This window comes from Miniopterus schreibersii (assembly GCF_964146895.1).
Source record: "Miniopterus schreibersii genome assembly, chromosome: 12".
In the NCBI taxonomy this organism is placed as follows: domain Eukaryota; kingdom Metazoa; phylum Chordata; class Mammalia; order Chiroptera; family Miniopteridae; genus Miniopterus; species Miniopterus schreibersii.
In genome coordinates, this window is record NC_138112.1 from 20,925,297 (window position 1) to 20,945,330 (window position 20,034).

Genomic DNA, 20,034 nt, shown 5'->3' on the forward strand with positions numbered 1-20,034 from the left:
ATGAAAATTGATAGAGAGAAAGGTTAAGTAAGTAGACCAAGGCCACACAATAGGCAGAGAGCACAACATCCTTTGTATTATGGCAGCCAGCAGCAAACACTTTTTGAGGGCTTACAATGTTCTAGTCACTTTGTTGAGAACTATAGTATATTACCTTATTTGATTTTTATACTCACCCTTTAAGATAGGTAGCATTGTTATTCCATTTTACAGACGAGAAAACCCAAGTGTAGAGAAATTAAGTAAGTTGTCCAAGGTCATATATCTAATAAAGGGTATAAAGTCAGCACTCAAATCCATGTCTGACTCCAGAGCCAGGACCCATCACAGATAACACCCTCAATGTCCTCCCACTATTGCCACATTCCCTGTGGTTCCTTTTTCCTAAAGCTACAGATAGAATGGAAATGTGGACAGAGTTAGAATAAGGAGTGGGGTTGGCAGCCTAAAGAATAGAGTAGTTCCTTTTTAGTTTATACATATATGTATATCTATAAACACACATATATATTCCATTGTGTACACACACCACATAAACATATATGTGTCAAGGTGCCCAGCTATACATCATGATGTTCCTTGCATCTCACCACTGTCTCCAACTTTTGCTGTAGCCTAGAGATGACAAGTTATTTTTAATTACTATTCTATGATAAAGTTAAGTGACAATGAGCAGATCAGTACTTTAGATGCTGGAGAAAGTGTTCAGAGGTGGCAAATCCCTACAAATGTCAAAAAGATATGTAAATAAAGTGGCAAAATGGAACCCCCCCGGGAGTGACAGAAACCTTGGTAAACTAGAAAGCACTTGTCTGAACCCAAATAGCAGGTATTAGGCTCCAGTAGATGGTTGCCACCTGGCAGTATCAGTCCAGTGTGACCAGATTTCATATTTTTTCAAAAGAAACTAGAAATCTAGATTTTTGGTGTAAAATCTCCTACATTGTAAATATTTTTAAGTAATTCAATTTTTTTTTAAAGCACTTTGCTAGCTAACATTGTGCAGGCAAAACAAACAACAAACCCCACATCTGTAGGCCTCTCATTCATAGTTTGCTTTCTATGGGGTTAAGTGCAGGAGGCTCCGAAATGGGAAGTTAGGAGAGAAGACTGACAGGAACTTGGATCCTGGTGGAATATTTGTTTTTTGAAAAATGAGCTTTGGTAAGAATAATTTTCCTGGTGGAGGTGGGTGATTGACGGAGGGGGATGGGAATGGGCACAAAAGCAGTGGCCTTTTTGTATCAGATCCTCTTCGTTTCCCCTATGGAGTAATATTGGTATTGGGCCCTAGGAAAAAAATAGCAGGACTCTAATTAACAGCTCAAAGGGAGCAATCAATTTACAACTGTGTGAAGTGCAAATTCCTTTGTGCACAAAACAAATAACAGTATTTGTAAATTGTAAATAATGTAGCACTTCGCCTGCAGTCCAAATGCGTTGGGTGCTCAGAAAAAGAAGTCTGAGGAGGCAAAATGTAAGAAAATAACCTATTGTTTCAAGAAATGGAATTTTAAAAACAATTGATTTTCAATTGAATCCTTGTTTAGGAACTCTGAAGGGGCCCAGTTCTGAGGTCAGCCCAATGAAGGTACCCAGAGAAGTGGACAATCTCAAGACCAAAAGTCACAGCCTGTTATTAACAGGGTAACTTCTTTCAAAAGGTCTGAACATAAAAGTGTGCCCCCCAACCCTTGATTTGTGGCAAGAACTTTCACTTTATAAAAAGAGATAGCAAGCCTGAGCCATAATAATTATTATAGTCAATATCAGAGAAGGAATTGGTGATAGCAAAGGATATAAAGCCAACCTCTCTGCTCCACAGAATAGTTTTTTGTTTTTGTTTTTTAAAAAAAACCCAACATTCAATTCACAAATATTGGGGCCCTTTAATAAGATCCTGTGGCTATTAGGGATTCAAAAGTAATGCCTTACTAGAAGAATGTACGGTGTATTTAGGAAAGTAAAAGCAAAAACTCATTGTGTTCTCCAATACTTTTGCAGCATTTCTCTGCGGGTTGAGTAGGAGTTGAGACTACAAAGTGATGTAACTTTATCGCTGCCTCCCAGGGGTTCACAGTCTAATGAGAAAAATAGAATTTAAATCAATCATTTCAATACTGAGCTTGATGCTAAAGAAGAGGTATGAGAGAGGCATCGTGGACAATGCGACAAGTGCTTTACTCTTCCAGGAGATTTCAACAGAAGGAGAAAATCACCAGGCAGAACACATCAGAAGAAGAGAGAAGAGGACAGTTGATGGGCCTTATGTAGAAGGACAGGTAGACTTGTGTTTTCAAAAGCTCCCAGGTGTTCCTACTCACTGTGAGATGAGTGCAAATCGGCCAAACCTTTCCACAAACTATTTTAGCAAATTATATCAAGAGTCTTAAAACATAGCCATATCCTGTCAGTTAGAAATCCCATGTCGAGGAATCAGAGATGCTGCCAGAAACTTAGGTATGAGGAAACTTATCAAAGCATTATTTATAACCATAAAAAACTGGAAACAACCTGCATGTTCAACGATGGAGTAATGGTTAAATAAGTTATGGGAAATCCAAACCATGTGATTTTATGAAGTACATGAAAGAAGAAAAAAGAAAACATTTAATAAGAATATTTCATGACAAGCAAAACTGATTTTTTTAATGATGTAAACTATTGAATGAAATATTATCCTAACCTTGTAATTAAAAAAATTAAAAAGTAATTTTCAACATTGGTTGCAATTTACACTCATAATCCCACATTTGTAAAGTTCTTTCTTGTTTAGACATACAGAAGGGGTGGATTTTCTCTTGCTTTGAAATCAAGAGACATTTCTTTTTCTCTTAACAGTATGAGGAATAGAGCCCTTGGATTACTAAAATCAAGTAGGTCAAGGTATGAGGAAACAATTATATTCTTGTTCTAACTAGCCTGGGAACTTAAACTTTTGATTTTTCCAGTCCTGCATCAATGCCTGGATACACAACAAGGCTCCAGATGACCCTCTGATTGCCTCCTGAAGGACTCAGGAAAGAATGTTCATGTATCCAGACCACCAGTCATCTAGAAGGTTACCATTTTGGACCCAGCCAGAGGCTAAGATTGCAGGACTGACTCTTCTTGAGAATGTATTTTTTACTTACAAAGGACCCTCAGCTTTTCTTTCTTTCTTTTGAGAACACTGGGCATTGCCTAATTGTGTTTTCAGTTTGCAAACCCTAAGACCCTTAAATAAATCTTTATCATTTATTTCCAGCAAAGCCTCCAGACTTTTTTTTTCAATTCATTTGACATATATGGTGTCAGTGTCGTGGAATTTGAAGAACGCTCCACTCCAGTTCTGGTGCCACCAGGTGGATTGGAGTAAGGTAACCGAGCCCTGGTGTTCTGTTGTGTCCCCAGCGGCTTTGGGATTTCAGAGAGAGTTCCCTTAGTCCCAAACCTCCCTGCTTCGGTTCAGATTCAGAGCTTTTATTCTTGGGTCCTTTGATACTGGTTTCTGAAATGGGGCACCCTGTTTCTAAGACTGTTACGGAGGGGCAACCCCATTCTGGAATGCCAGCTGGATTTATGGTTCACCTTCTGCTGAGTATTTTTAGATGGACTTCCGATACGAAGGACAATTTGGAATTACAGTGACCACTCTGGGGATTTCGAGAGATTCCAAAATGAGTATATTTATGTGAACAATTAGAGAATCTTAGAAATGTTAAACAAGCTGAATGAGAAGCATTTTTCAATTGGTACTTAGAAGCCTCTAAGAAATTAGATTCAAAAATAGCCTTAACTGTTCTTTTGTCTTTTTGTCCAGCCATGACAGCTTTCAGGGAAATTAATCTTTATTTAGCATGGGATCTTCGTCCTTTAGTTGGGAACTCCAGCTAGTTATATATACAAACGTTTTGGTTCCTTTTCTTGTGGATTTTTAATAAAATAGACCAACTTAGCCAAAATAATTTAAAACTCTAATGGCCATTCAGGAAAACCTGTAGGTCTACACCTCAAGGGTCCTCCTTAAAGAGAATTCCAAACCTCTTGGGGACAACAGAATGCAGTCCTTCACTGACATGCACAGATTCTAAAAGACAAATCGACTTTAAAAATAGTTCTAAAAGGACCCTAAAAGAAACTTTGGTCATGTGCTTTAAAGTTTCTTACTATTTCTAACTCCTGAAACCTGACACTTCAAAATATTTAATAACTCTATGATCAGAAATTTGGCAAAATTAGAAAATAAAAATTCAAAGCCTAGTAGGATATTTTCTTTGAAGTTTCCTCCCTTAAGGTGAAAATAAAACTATGTACTCAGAGGGAAAGAAGCAAATTAGGAAGAAGTGCTTACATAGGTAGATCCCAAAACTACATGGTTGTTAAGTTACAATCCAGTTCTTTGGAGGAATTGAGAGCAACTGTCTTAATCTTACAAATCTTTGTGAAACCAGAAATGCAACTCTAAAAGCAGTCCAAAGCCCATCTATCTTTACCATCCTCAATTCCTCAGACTGACGGAGGAGAAAACAAGTGTTTTTTTATAGCACAAACTGCTGATCTGGCTCCAATACTCCTTCCCAAGGGCAAATACAAATCTTGTCTTCTCCACAAATATTAATAAGAAAAAGCCTTAACCATATGAATAAATACTCTTAACTGTTATAACTTAGTGGATTTTGCCTTATTGTACCTGTCTCACAGCTGAAATTCTAAAAACAAATATATCAGGTAACTGTTTGTATCTGTCTGAATGTTCATGTGTGTTGTGTGCTATTTTCTACCTTCAGATGATATTGCTAATTTGTAAAAGCTGTTTAATTGGCTTAAAGAAATTAAGTACTTATATAAAAATTCTCAAAAATATAATAAAAACTAACCCACATGCTTCTCAGAATCACTTGACCTGAGAAAATATTTCATAGTAAAGCTGATCTGAGCTTGGTTTGATTAAATAAGAATGCCTTTAGAGTTAACAGAATTAAGTATAATACTTTTACTTTATCTGGGATTACAAAAAGAAGTTCATATTATCTCTACTACAAAATTTGTCAGCAGGAAAAATAGCTTGGTATAATAATTAGTCAATTATAATTAGTCAGTTATTATTATTGCCTGATATCTCATGGAGTTTTCATGGGTAATCTAAACATAATTATTAAGAACTAGTAATCTAAATAGATGTAAGATGAAAAGATTTTTAGATAAAATGTTTTAGCAATAATTATACGGTATATATACTTAAAATAGTTTCTCAAAATCTTTTTTTTTTTTTTTTTAATCCTCACCATAGGATATTTTTTCCATTGCTTTTCAGAGAGAGTGGAAGGGAGAGGGAGAGAGAGAAACATCGATGTGAGAGAGACACATCGATTGGTTGCCTCCCACATGCGCCCTAACCACTAAGCCAAACCGGCTAGGGCCCCAAAGTCTTTTGATAACTTAAAACCTTAGAGTTTTACTAAGTTAAGTTAAATATAAGTTAAATTCATTGAATATCAAGCTCATTTCCAAATAAGGTACAATACTGAAACATTAATTTTTGTGTTAAATAAGTGTATGTTTATCTACTTTTGACTTCTTATTTTGGAGAAGCTATAAGATAAAGTTGGATTTGTTAATGAATATGTTTTGTGTTTTGTTGAGGAAGCATATGTTTCTAAAAATTAGTAAATAATATTTGCCAGTAAAAAAAATCCTTTGTTTCTAAAGGCTATGAAATGTATTCATAAATTTGTCAATCTTAAGAATGCTAATTGCTTACTTTTTAGTTGTCATTAGAAATTAATGTTTCTAAAGGTTAGGAGTTCTAATTAATATAGAAGAAAATAATATATTTTCAGCAGAAGAAGATAAAAAGTATGGAAATGCATTTTTGAGAAAATTAAAAGAAAATGGTTTGTTCTAAAATAAATTGGTTATTTCTGAATGAGTAAGAAGAGACAAACTAAGAGGAACAAGGCAAGTTGTAGAAGATTTGTGAAAAGAAATCTTGGGAAATAAATTTAATGTGTGATCAAGCTGGATAAGACTGAATAAATTAGTTAGAAAGATTTTTTTTTAAACAAGCCTTAGTATCAATAGCGCCCTAAAATAATATTCTTTCATCTGCTAAAAAGACAAAGTTTTCTTGGACTTTGGTCTGCTCCTGATAAGATATTGTGGAGAGTTTTCTGCCAAGAAAGCAAAGTTTCTGTGTTTTATCAAAATAATTTTCTTTGTTTTATGTTGCCTTAATCAAGTCTTTGATTCGTTAAGAAAACAATCTTCTCAATGATAAGGACTAACATTCTGTATTTATCTTTGAACTCTTTCATTGTTACTTTGGTCAAAGAGATAATTATTGTTTCAAAATAATTTGTGATTCTATTTAGTCACGTGTATAAACATTAAGCCATCTTTATGTTGTGTCTGTATGGCGTATGTTATAAACGTTCCAGAAATTATGTGAAATTTCTGGAAAGTCAGATATGTTCTGGCATAAGATGTCTATTATCGACATTGAGGCTCACCCTCAAAGAACTGAACCTGAGCATAGGGAAGTGCCCTCGCTGACTTTCATGCAAAAGCAGCAGCAACAAAATCTATAAAGATTGTGGCCATGTGAATGATGTCCCTTCTGCTTCTGCAAAAATGACCCCTCCGCATCAGACTTTAGCCGGCTTGATGCTCTTGTAACATGGCAACAGTCTGCTCCTAATCAGAGAAAGTAAGATGGTGACACAATGGCTGTATATTCAATGTACAGTCAGAGAGCTATGGGAAACCCAAGACAACCACTTTGTTCCTCCAAGCTACCTAGCAAACCCCATTTTCGGTGTTTGCATTCCTTCATCCAACATAGTGCCTTTAAGCTGGACTTCATTCAACTGCCACTCACTATGGGTTATCAGTATGTTCCTATTATATGTGTGTTTTCCAGATGGTGTGAAGCCTTCCTCTGCTGCAAGGCCAATGACCCCACAGTGGCAAAGAAACTATTAGAAAATACGTTTCCCATATCTTCCACAATTCCTAGTGTTCAAGGCATACACTTCACTGAGAAAATCATACAAGCCTTGAAGGAAAACCTTACAAACTTCCTGGAATTAGCACTGACCCTAACACCCTTAATCATCAGGCAAGGTTGAGAGAACTAACGGAAAAACTGGATTCATAACAAAAAGATCAAGATCAACAAGAATTAATAACATGGGACTAAATGAACTGGTAAGGATGATTATAATTTTTATGACTTTTTGTTTGAAATATTATTGGTTCTTTAATTTTCTGTTTTCCAGATACAAGAAAACCTTTTTCTTACGTTACCTGTGACTTAGAGCAATTTCATAAACTACACTTGGTGAGCAGAATTGAAACATTTATCTTTTTATCCTTACTTAATGCCTCCAGAATTCAGAACCTTTCAGTGAGTCTTATTTTTTATGGCAAATTTGTACAAGTTCAATAAGAATCTGTTTTCCTTGTAATAGGACATAATTGGAAACTGGTTATATTACCAAGGCTTTGACTGAAACATCATATTTGAAAAACATATGCATAAACTCAGATATGACCAGACAGCTTTAAGGAACTAAAACTGTCTTATAAAAGCCAACAAAACCCTTGGATTTATTGACCTGGTACCTTGCTTACAAGATCCCCATCAGCCTTACCAGGTGAGTAAGGCCAGTCAGTTATTGGCAGGTAAAGGAATCTTAAGATATTTTGGGGACGTTGAGAAGAGAGGAACTCAACCCACTCTATAGGTATTGCAGGCAAAATGTGATGGCAAATCCTTGCCCTGACTTTTCTGGCCTCAAGATGCCTTTTAAAATTCAATCTGAAGAATTTCCTTTATGTAAAATTCCAGAAAAGCAGATATTTTTGCTGCTCCTATATAAATAACAGCCTAAGTTTATTGAAACTACACCTGTTTTGCAACAATTTAGTATTAATTTGGCTATCTTTGGTAAAAATGAGAGTGATTTTAGAGAGAAAAATGTTTCAATAATATACTTTTGTAGATGTTAGATTCTAGTGCTGTTCATTACCTCTTAAGGTTTTGCTCCTACCTGTAAATGGGACTGGATCCCAATTCTTATAGTTTCTCCCAACATCTGGCCTACTCTCCAAACTAAATTTCCAATTTTTCTCTCATGCTTCTGATTTGGAATCATTGAGAGCTAAAACTGCCTTTTTCCAATGCCATGCAAGCTAAAGTAGGACAACTTGATATAAACTTTTCATATATAACAATATTCGTGCCTCTTGCAGAAGAATCACCAGGGCCATTCAAGCTGCAAATCAGGAGGATCTAGCAGATTTTCACTGTCTGCCTTCACTCCATCTGAAGACACTTCGAGTCAGACATCTAGAAATCTTCTCAACTGGCTGCCTTTAGAACTCAGACACTGGAATTACAGTGTGCTTCGATTATTAAATATTGTTTTCCTTTTGTTTTTATAGAAATACCTCTTATTAAATACCTGATTTCTGGTACCATAGGCCTAACTTTGGGGCCACCTGCATCATCGACTCCTGAGATAAGAGACCACTGTTCAATTGAATTGGCCTATTCTCAAGACTGAGACTGGTTTCTAAAACTGATATGTAATAATGTCACAATTAGTCATTTCCCAATGTTTCAAACTAAAATACTGAGCTGAATATAAATGCATATATAATAAGCATGTCTCTAATCCCCCGCTGAAGGACATGATGAACCCAAGAGAGGCATTAACGTCTTGACATCAGGTGACTTCAAAAATGTTTTGTTTGATCTATGTTGCTTTCTGAGAGAAAAATCCTGATCAAAAGCAGGGAAATGACGAATAAAGAAATAAAAGGGAGTACTAGAGTCAAACTGCTAAATTACTCAAATCAAGTAGGTTGAGGTATGAGCAAACAATTCTATTCTTGTTCTAACTAGCCTGAGGACTTAAATATTTTTTAACTTTCCAGTCCTGTGTCAATGCCTGAATATATATCAAACCTCCAGATAACCCTCTGATTACCTCTTTGAAGGACTAAAGAAAGAACGTTCATGTATCCGGACCACTTGACTTCCAGTATCCAGACCAGTGGTCATAGAGAGGATTACCATTTCCAGAGGCTAATGGATTGCAGGAATGATTCTTCTCAAGAATATACTTTTTACTATAAGAACCCTCAGCTTTTCTTTCTTCTTTGGGAAACTCTGGCTATTGCTTAGTTGTGTTTCCAATTTGCAAACCCTTAGACCTTTGAATAAATATCATTTATTTCTAGCAAAGTCTCCAGACTCTTTTTGAGTTGGTTTGACAAGTGTGATCCAGGATTTATTTGCAAGTCACTTATCCTCTAAGTCCCTTTCTCTTGATAATATCCAGGTTAGCTAGGAAAAGAAGGGAGGCCAGGTGAGGAATGAAAGAGAAAGAAATGGTCCAGAGGCTGAAAATTACCATAGAGTAGAGCACAAGTATGATAGGCCTGAGGTTGTGAGAACCAGAAGAAAGAGCAGTTGCTGTGCATTGAGAATGAGTTACTGAATTGAAATTCTCAAGAGGGGAACATAAACACATATGTAACAGTTCAATATAAGAAATGTCACAGTGCAGTATTTGGTTAACTGCCAATAAATGGCATTACAGACAACTAATGTTATAAAAACTTGGGGAAGTTTGATGGAGAGAGCCATCATTAGGTCACCACGTGTCAATGAAGATATTCCTCTAAAACTTCCCTTTAGCAACTTTTGTCAGAGGGGATAATTGTATAGGGATGGACTCTCTTGGCTTCATTGTTAAAGAATTTTACCTATTAAGTCAAAGGAAATGTTATGAAAAGGATATGATAGAAAATAACTTGGGCCTTGGCTGGGTAGCTCAGTTGGTTAGAGCATCATCCTGATATGCTAAAGTTTCGGAATTGATCCCTGGTCAGGGCTCATATAAGAGGCAACCAATGAATGCATAAATAAGTGGAACAACAAATCTCTCTCTCTCTCTCTCTCTCTCCATCCCCCCAAATTAATCAATAAATAAAACTTGTGAAGTGCTTATTTCTAAAACAAACAAAAAATACTTAGAAGCTAATATGCTATTTGAGAAATTTCTATCTCTGCATAAAAATTCACTTCATCGTTCAATTTCTTCTCACTTCATTGTTCAATTTCTTCTTTCCTTTAAAATGTATTCACATAAAATCTGCTTTACAAGACAGAACCACTTAGGAATATAGCCCAAGAAATTTACCACATATGTGTTTTAGTTCTGGGAAAACGGGGCCTTGCTTACTTTCTTCCTGGATTTCTTGGTTTTTTGTTGGTTTGTTTGTTTTTGCATTGGAAAGTATGTGGTAATTTCTTCCTTTGCTGAACTTCCTGGCTTTTACTGTTCTCCTGACTGAATTTTAAGCACCTTGTTCACACCATTGCTATTTTAGGCTATATAGTCTAGAATATAGTCTAGTCTACACAGTCTACACAGCATTAAGCAACCTTTAGCTATCACTAGTTCAATGGATCAACACAATTAGCCAACCACAGAACTTAGAGCTTCTGGGGTTTTCCAGTCTATTTTAATCTTTTTAAACCCAACACTGGAAGATTTCCATTTCCTTTGTTCCTTGTGTAGACTTGGTTTATGCCTGTTGGTCTGTAAAAATGAGAGGAGATTGGCAGTTTTAACCACACAATTTGGTCTAACAGCTTTGATATGCTAAACTTGCTAGCTCCTCCCAGTGTACCTTTCTGATTTTGCATCACAACACCCTCCTGAATCCCAAAGGAAGCCGGGGTCGTTTTTTTTAAAATTTAAAAAGGAAAGAAAGAAATGCAAACCAGCGATACCGTTCTTTTCAATCATCACAGATTCATTCTGCGAACTGCAGGCCTTCACAAATGAGCGTACACTAGAGACCTTTAAAACCCGAGAAGCCGAGAAGACGGATCCTGTTCTAAAGAGCGAAAACAGGTGATGTCATAGCGCACAGTCCAGTGTGGCCACAGCCAAGGCCGGGCGGGGAGTTGGGAGCCGAGAGCTCCGCGTCAGTGCGTGAAACAAGTTATCTCCGGGGCCCGAAGGACAGCGGGGAGGCCCCGCACCAATCAGATTCTCGCTGGACGCCTGCCTTTGTTCTCACTGGGGAGCAGGTTTCGGGGCGTCTGGCGTGCGGAACCGCATTCGCCCCGCACGCGCGTTGCTGGCCCCCTCGGGAGAACTGGCTCCCCCGCCGGCCTTGCCCCCCTCCCATCCCGTCAGCCGGAGCTTTCCCCAGTTACATCTGCCTTCTCCAGAATGTGAACGCAAAAAGCCCTGACTCACCGTTTTTAGCTTTGGAAGAGGCCGGTCCTGCCCAATAGTTTTAAAAGGCAATTTATTCCCTGAACCTTCCTTTCCAAGCAGGGCTGTGCCTTCTGCAGGTTTCTGACCAGCTGCCTTAGAAAGGACTTTGGGGTGAGAAAACAAACCTGTCTCTTTGGCCCTTTAGTGCTAGACAAATAAAGCAACTTTCATTACTGAGAGGACTGCGAAAAGGGGTTTCAGGTGGAGAGGAAACCGCGAAACCAGGGGTTTTGTGCCCCCCTCCCCCGCCAACTGATTAATGTGTAATATGCCTCAAGCATCCCCTGCTCTACGCCCAAGCCTCAGGTAACTGGTGTTTTGCAAACCAAGACTCACGATAAATGATGCATAAAGTTCTTAGAGCTCCCTGAATGCAAAGCGCTACGTGACTGCAGTCTTCTTTACAGCTAAGCTAACATTTGGGCTGGGAAAAAGCCTAACCACTGACGTGATGGTATGAGCATTTTACTTCCCCGCCCCCACGCCACCTTCCAAACCTTTCTCAAGAAATCAGGAAATATTTAGTTCAGTTTTAGATCCACTAGCGAGCTCTAGCTCCCAGCTATTTATCTCACTCTTTTCACCATTTCTGCAGGGACCTAGAGAGGGGGGCGTGGCTTGCCTTCGGCGACGGGCTGGGCTTCCCGGGGTAATTTGCATGTGACACACCCCCTTCCTCCTATTGGCGGAGCAGGACAAACTATATTCCCTCCCACCCCACTACCTAACTAGCCCGCCTTCTCTTTTCAGTACCGAGGCTGGGAGATAAACTTAACTTGCCCAGAGATTCAAGGCGTCCTCGGCCTCCGTGATTGGCCGGCGCCGCTCCCAACCTAGCTCTAGTTGCTCATTGGCGGCGGTCTAGTGCCCTGGGGGCGTGGCCGAAGCTGTCCGATTGGTGGGAGGGGGCGGTACCGGAGCGTGGAGGTGGTGAAGGTGGTGGGGAGGCGGGGGCGGGGCCGCACTGAGGCGCTGCGGCGGCGGAGGCGGCGGAGGCAGCGGTGGCGGCTGCTCGTCCTAGCCAGGCGGGGGCGGGGGTCTGGAGGATGGGGGCGGGTGGAACAACGGGCCGGTGAGGAGCAGCCGCCGCCGTCTCCGCCGTCGCTTCGGCAGCCGCCGCGGTGGTCGCCTCGGACAGTGCCGCTTACTCTCGCTTCGTCGCCTCCTAGCCCGGTATCCCGCCGGGAGAGGCTGAGTCTGAAGCGCGGCCGGCGGCGCGGGGACGGTCCGGCTCTGCAGCGGCGCGGGCGGCCGCAGTGACAGCCCGGTCCCGGCCCGCCGCCCGCTCTAGGTGCCGGCAGCCACGATGAACCGGGGCGGCAGCAGCCCGTCGGCCGCCACCAACTACCTGATCTGTACCAACTGCCGGAAAGTGCTGCGGAAGGTACGGGCTCGGCCTGGGGTTCGGCTGGAGAGGGGCGCTTCCTGCCGGCCTGGGCTGGGGCTGCTCGGCCCCGGGGCGCACTCTTACAGCGAGGCTCAAAGGGATCACCCTGCACCTTCCCAACGCCGAGGCCGAAAAAGGGGGGCGTGGGTTGAGGAGGGGAGGGTGAAGACTGCTGCTGCTTTTTATCTCCTCCGGGTCAGACACTAGTCCCGAGGGGTTGGGATTTTTTTAATTTTAATTTTTGGTACGGGGGTGCCGTGTACTGTGTTCCGGCTCATCCCACCTAAGCGCCCCTCTCCTCGGCGCAGGGAGCGAGGGACCTGTTCGACCCTGCTCCTGGTGCTGTTGATGGAGACCTGTGTGAAATCAGAACAGCCTCGTCTGGTCTTGAGGAACCTGGCTCCCTCTTCGCCGTGACTATCTCTTGCGGGCGTTTTTGTTTACTCGGTTCCCTTCTGCCTTCCTTGGCGTGCTCCCCCCTAACACCCCCTTTTTACAGTCTCTTGATGGTCGTCTTGTATCTATAGCTCAGTCATGAAAGGAACTGGTAAAGCAGCTTGAACTTTATGCCCATGGGAAATGCAATTCGACCTTAGAGTTCCTCAGGCTGGGATGGGGGGGGGCACTGAGGTGGACGTGAATTATTCCTTTTTAGCAACCCCTCCCCTGCTCGAGTTTGTCCAGAAAAATCAGACGCACCATCAGCTTATTGCTTCCCAGAGTGACTGATAGAAAGTTTACTCCAGTATTGTTTAGCTTACTTGGCTTAATCGCTCCGTTAAAGGGGGAGGGAGGGGGGAACATGTCGCTTTAGAACGAGGAAAGCTTTTAATCAGACTTTAACACTGGCCACTGGATAATATTATAATCAATTTATTCTTTTCCAAACTCTGTTTTTACATTACATTAAGTGGAAACATTAGTTGAGGTGCTTCTGTTTGTCCAGTACAAATGAATTAAAATTGCTGAGCTGTGCAAATGCTTCGGGACTGAAAGACTAAGATGAATAGGGCACCGTTTTTAGTCAATTTCTCTAAATACAGTTCGGTTGGGATTGTTCTTTATACATTAAAAAAGAAAGAAAGAAAGCATGTAAGTAAGCAAGCTCAAATATTTGCGCTCTTTGTCCAAAAACTGTTTTTCTTCCTCTGTGGGTCAGGCCAAGTGCCAATCAAAGTTGTTTTTCAAGCCTCTTTTCCCTGCAGTGGAGCTGCTGCTTTTTTTTCTCCCTGTTTTATTGGAGAGCATGAAGAAAGCAAAGGGATTGCAGATTTGAAGTTAATCGAACAGTTAAATATGCCTTAAATTGTGTTTATTGGGTATGTTTTTCTTGAAACAGATTTTTATTCAATGTTCATGTTGAGTATGTGCAGTTATTTTTTTCCATAAACTCTGGGATCAAATTACAGTTGATACTTGTTCAGCTCATTGTAGGGCAGCTTGTGAGAAATGTAATGGATCAGAAGTGCAGATCAGCTTAGTTGAATGTTAACTCTTTCTCTTCAGGGCCAGATGTCATCTGAACTAAGCTTTTTTTAAAATGATGATTATTTTCTAACTTTAAAAGTGGTAAGTTATGGCTTTAACATAAAGGGAAAAAAAGTGTTGTTTGGTACACATTTGATTAAACTCAAGCCTGGTTAAAATAACAATTATTTTTTTCAACTGAAGGAAAAAAGAGCTATATTGTTTTTGATTTTTTAATGACTCTGGCAATTTGGTCAGCTAATAAAATGTTTGGAGGTGATATTAGGCTTCAAAATTTTTTTTTTTTTTTTGAGAGAACCGTGGCTATGGATTCATCATACTTTGCTAGCATTTCTTTATATCTTTCTCTTAGCTTTTGAGAAACTATTTCTGTTTACCTAGAAAGAGGATGCTCATTTCTAGCCATTATTAAAAGAAAAGGGTATATGGAGAATAGACATTCACCATTTTCATATTTTATAGTTACTATGCATACCTCTGCTAATATTCCAGTTTTTAGTATCTACAAGAGGGTATTTAGTATTGATTCATGCAGTAGCATGAAATAGCTTTAGATGGAAATGGGATTGTTTGAGCCAGTTATGACATGACTTGGCAACCTTTGTAGCTTTTTAAGAGTGGTATTCTTAAGTGTTTTTTAAAAATATCAAGTGTTTAGCATTTTAAATTCATCTTTCTAAAAGCATATGAGAGCTTATTTCTAATAGAGATGGTTTTCTTTCTGATACAAAGTATATAACTAAGTAAAATTCATGTGTAACTCTCAAAATGTGATTCTCCAAATTTATCCTGTTTTTTACTTAATAATGTGTTCAGTACTAACCAAGTGAGTCATAGCATTTTGAATTTTTATTGGGAAGAATGAAACTCATGCACACCGGTGTGAATTACTCTGTGCTGTTATAATCCTCATTAATGATGGAGGGAAAGTCACCTTTATATGTAGCATGAAGCCTTTTTCTCTCTAAGTGGCTTCATTTGTTGCAAAGTGTTGAATTTGGGGAGGTCTTCAAAAGGAACTAGATTCGCATGAAATAATTTGGTTTAACCCAGTATCTGAAAATTGAATTCTATATTGTATGAGAATCACATTTATTTTTACAATTGCCTTTATGATTTTGATTCAGTGTCCTCCAAAAATAAGAAGAATTCTTAAAATATTGAGTATACATTTGGTACCCTTAGGTCAGTAAAAAGAATGGAGAGGTAAACCACAGAGGGAAACAAACAAAACTGTCCTCAAATCCATAATTCCTCTGAAGTCTAACTTGTTCTCTTATCAATGAAATAATTCAATATAGTTTCTAATAAAAGAGGAAATGCCTGTATTTATTATGGAAAAGTTAATGAGTTTTGAAGTGTAATGCATTTTACTTGAAGAAATTCTAGGGACAACTGGATAAATTTTAAAGTGGAGTGCTAAACTACATTAAGAAAGGTAGGTAACTGTCAGTCCACCCATTTTCCAATAAATAATGGTATATTACAATGAACTATTAAGCAATTAGTACTGTTGAAAGAATAAAACTCTGCACTGTAAATTAGAGGGTTAAACATTTAAAAATTCTTAATATGTTTAGTAGTCCTAGTGGTATATGTTGGTTATTGCATTTTTCCACTTTGCTTATATAGTTACTTATTTTGACAACTTTTTGATGATTTTATAAGTGAAGAGACTGAAAATAAAGTGGAAAATACTGGCTTGAACCATATGAACCTCATTTTTCTAGTCAAAATTGTCAGTTAATAGCAATTTTATATGGTTCAGACAATAGAACAGAATTACTTTGACTATGGATTAGTAGCTATATTTTGCCTCCGTTAATCAGGTTTCTTATGTACATAATTTTGATTGTCAAAAGCAGTTCTTTACTTTGTTTTATCTTAAATGAACTAAACAGATTAAGCAAGGAATTTATGATAACAATCCATTATGCAGTGGTTTTCAAACTGCTTTTTATGGAGCCCTAAAATGCTTGTGTTCAAAAATGCATGAGTTGGATTAAATTTTTAAGTACATTTTAAATTATAATGTAAAAATATAGCTACCCCAAAGTCTGTTTTATCAAATTTTAACAGTGTTCAAAAAGTTATTTTTTGTTACAAGATTATTCTTATACAGGGCTTGAATTAAACCTCATTCTTCTACCTTTGTACATATTTTTGAACATTTTTTGTTAATATGATATTGATGAGAAAGATTGTCATTGATTATGAAGGCACTGGCCTTTAATAAAAAATTCATTCCTGTACATACCTACTTATGTTGAATTTTTACTTGTGAGAACACAAACTTAATTGTTATCAGTAGTTGTTACTTTGTCATGAAAACACATAAAAATAATTGTTTTCTGTATTTATGTATTTCATAGTTCAGATTCAATATAAGATTTCATTTGTAAAAGGGATTCTGTTGCTCTCCCCACTTTCCCCACCACTAAATAAATTGCTAAAACATAACTGCTAGTGTAGTGATTCTGGAGTCCACAAAATGTGCTCACAGATAGATCTTTGATAGGTCCTTTAACTTTGGGCAAGTAAGTTAATTTCCTTGAAGCCCACTTTTCTCTATAAAAATGTAGATAATTTCTACTTACCTTATAGGTAGCTGCATAGCTTGAGAGAAGTAGCGAGTGAGAAAATACTTTGTAAACCATAAAGTCCAACTATAAATACAAGAAAAAGGCAAGCCTATTTATTTTCCCCTTTCCCAGATACCTTAGTTCTTTATCTGTTGTTGGAATATATTTCAATACATACTAAGTAATTTGGTTAGTCATCACTTTTCTGTCCTGTTTACTTATTACCTGTAAATGAGAGGTAAAGATATTATGCTTTAGTTCAAATGATCAACATTTTAAAATTTGCATATATGTATTTGTATTCAACTTCCCCTCTCTCCCCCTTAAATAGTAATCCAATGAGTACTTTTTGGTTTTTCCAATAATTAAAATAAAATTGCCTTTTGGACACTAACAGTTGAGGGAAATTGGTACTTGGTTTGAAAAGACTAAGAGTTAAGGATGATTGTGTTTAATAGAAGTTGGCTCAAATCTAGGGTAAAGCAAAGAATTTTTAATTATTTTAATTTGGGAGAAGAGTTATGGAAGTAAAAGTCTCTGGGTCTTTCCTCCCTTCACCCCTTTCTTTTTTTCCCTTTTGAAGGAATTGGGTTATGCTTATCTAGACCATCACAATTTTTAGAGTGTTTTCACATTATCTCAGTTGATTCTCACAATCAGAAAATTCAAGCAGCATGGCCTTTGTCATATAACTAGTAAGATGGCCATTTAATTGTTATTACTGCCTCTATAATAAATAAAACCATATTTCACTTGTCTCCCTCAGTGTTGAGGTTGTCAAGGAATATCCCCACTCCCAGCTTCAGCATTTGGGGAATGTCTATAGGTACCTAAAACTCTCCAGGTAATATTGGTTGGAAGTGTGAATTTTAGCTACTCTTTGACACATTATTGCAGATCAACTGGAGGGAAAGGAGAGGAGATAGCTGGCTATATTAAGTATCTCTATTACAGTTGTTTGGTTAATTCCTTGATGAGATAAAGCAGCACTTGTCAGATATGATCCTCAGATCCTGAGGGTGTCTAAGACCCTTTGGGAATCAAGGGGTCAAAACTATTTTTATAATCATACTAAGACTTTATGCCTTTTTCACTGTGTGCAAAAGTACTGGAGGTAAAACTGTGCTGGCCCCTTAGTGTAAGTCAAGGTAGTAGCACCAAACGGTAATCGTTGTATTCTTCACCACCATATATTCAGTGAAAAAAAATGCCAGTTTCATTTAAGAGTGTCCTAGAAGAAGCAGTAAGAATTTAAATTTTTAAAATCTTGACCCTTGAGTGTCCATCTTCTTAAAATATCCTGTGTGGCGCCCTAGCCGGTTTGCTCAGTGGTTAGAGCAACAGCTCAGGGACTGAAGGGCCTTGGGTTTGATTCTGGCCAAGGGCATGTACCTCGGTTGCAGGCTCCATCCCCGGCCTGGTTGGGGCCTGTGTGGGAGGCAGCCAATCCATCTCTCTCTCTCTTTTCCTCTTCCACTCTCTCTGAAAAGCAATGGGAAAAAATATCCTTGAGTGAGGATTTAAAAAAAAATAAAAGAAATATTCTGTGTGGCAAAATGAGAAGTATATAAAGCACCTCTACTGCATAGCAAACTTGTCATCTCTAGGGGAAAAAAACTTGTGCAGTTGTTTTAGTTACAAGCTAAACTAACCACTTTTAAAATGTAATCCATAAAATGTTTATAGCAGTTTTATTCAAAATTGCCAAAAACTGGAAACCCAAATATCCTTCAATGGGTGAATGTGAAACAAATTGTGGTACATCTGTACAGTGGAAACTTAGCCATAAAAAGCAACACATACAATGTCAAAGATGTTACACTGAAAGAAGCCAGTTGCCAGATGTTATATCCTTTATGATTCTATTTATGTGACATTCTGGAAAAGACCAATCTAAAGGGACAGAGATTGGTGGTGAAGGTTTGACTAGAAAGGGGCAGCATAAGGGGATTTTGGGGTGATGGAACTGCTGTGTCCTGACTTTGGAGGTAGGTATACAGATATGTTTAAGACACACAGACCTGCACATACAAAAAAGTTAATTTTGTGAAATGTTAATTTAAAACTTTTCAAACTGTAACTCCATTTTTATTTAAAAGAACACCTGTCAGAGAAACTTTGGATATTTGATTAAAAATTTCAAAAAACTCATGGACATAGACATGAGTGTGGTGATTGCCGGGGGGAGGTTAAGGAGGGGGTATGGGGAGGATGAATAGTGATGGACAGAGACTTGACTTGGGGTGGTGAACATACAATACAGTGTACAGATGATGTGTGATAGAATTGTGCACCTGAAGCCTGTATAATTTTGTTAACCAGTGTCACCCCAATAAATTCAATAAAAAGAAAAAAATGTCTTAAAAATGAATAATGTGACCCTAAAAATTCAAAGAAAAAACTGACAGTATTCATTGCCAATGAAAGAATTCAAACTTTCAAGGAAATAATAGAATTTTGGAAAATGTGTATCTGCCGTCATTAGCCTGAAAGCTTCCCAATTCTTAAAGACTTTCTCTTGGGTGATGTTAATGGATATGCTCTTTTGATATTGTATAACAAAATGGGTCAACATTTGGAAGATCTGCATAATTTAATGAACCAATATCTTCCAAATGACCAATATATAAAGCCATTGCTACTCAGGGCCTTTCTTTTCAGCTAAGAACCAATCAGTTAAGTACAATGGGCATAATCTTTGCCATCTGACCATTTTTATCACAAGAAATAAATATTGTTTGTTGTTTTTCTTGAATTTTCAGGATCACTTTCCTCATTTTTGAGAAAATGTTTATCAAAATCTTACATGGTAGAAGATCCATTCAAAGCACGAGACAGACAAATGGATTTTATTCAAATAGTATAGAAAGTTACATTTACTGGTAGGATTTCAGATTCCACATTGCAGCTAACATTTAAGAAGTTCTACTTGTCAAGTTTTGGTGTGGTATCGAAGAATATTCACAATTATCTTTTTTGTTTTTCAACTATGTATCTGTGTGAGGCCATATTTTCTTCAGTCAAAGCATATCACAAGAGATTGAATGCAGAAGCAAATATGAAATTCAGCTGTCTTATATTAAACAAATGTAATAGAATAAACATAATATTAAACAAACATTTGTAAAAACAAATGTCATTCTTTACTGTTTTTGTTTTGGAAAATTTTATAAAAATATGTGACATTAATATGTAATGGATTATTATTTTAAATGACTCACACATTTAAAAATTTTTCTGTTTTAATTTCTAATACAGTAAATATTGACAGTTATAACCCATACATAACCAA

The 20,034-nt window shown here is 38.0% G+C and overlaps 1 protein-coding gene across 2 annotated transcripts in view; it reads left to right on the forward strand.

The window, feature by feature from the left end:
- The first annotated feature begins 12,246 nt into the window (after nt 1-12,246).
- Nucleotides 12,247-20,034, forward strand: part of SESN3 (sestrin 3) — a 53,569-nt gene continuing 45,781 nt past the window's right edge. Inside the window, exons 1-2 of one of the 2 annotated variants that reach the window (XM_081155586.1) lie at nt 12,247-12,286; nt 12,369-12,669. In XM_081155586.1, coding sequence (XP_081011712.1) covers nt 12,592-12,669 — 78 coding nt within the window. In that variant the 5' untranslated portion in view covers nt 12,247-12,286; nt 12,369-12,591. Of the gene's footprint in view, nt 12,287-12,333; nt 12,670-20,034 lie in introns of those variants that run through there. The other variant, XM_081155585.1, reaches the window with a different exon arrangement.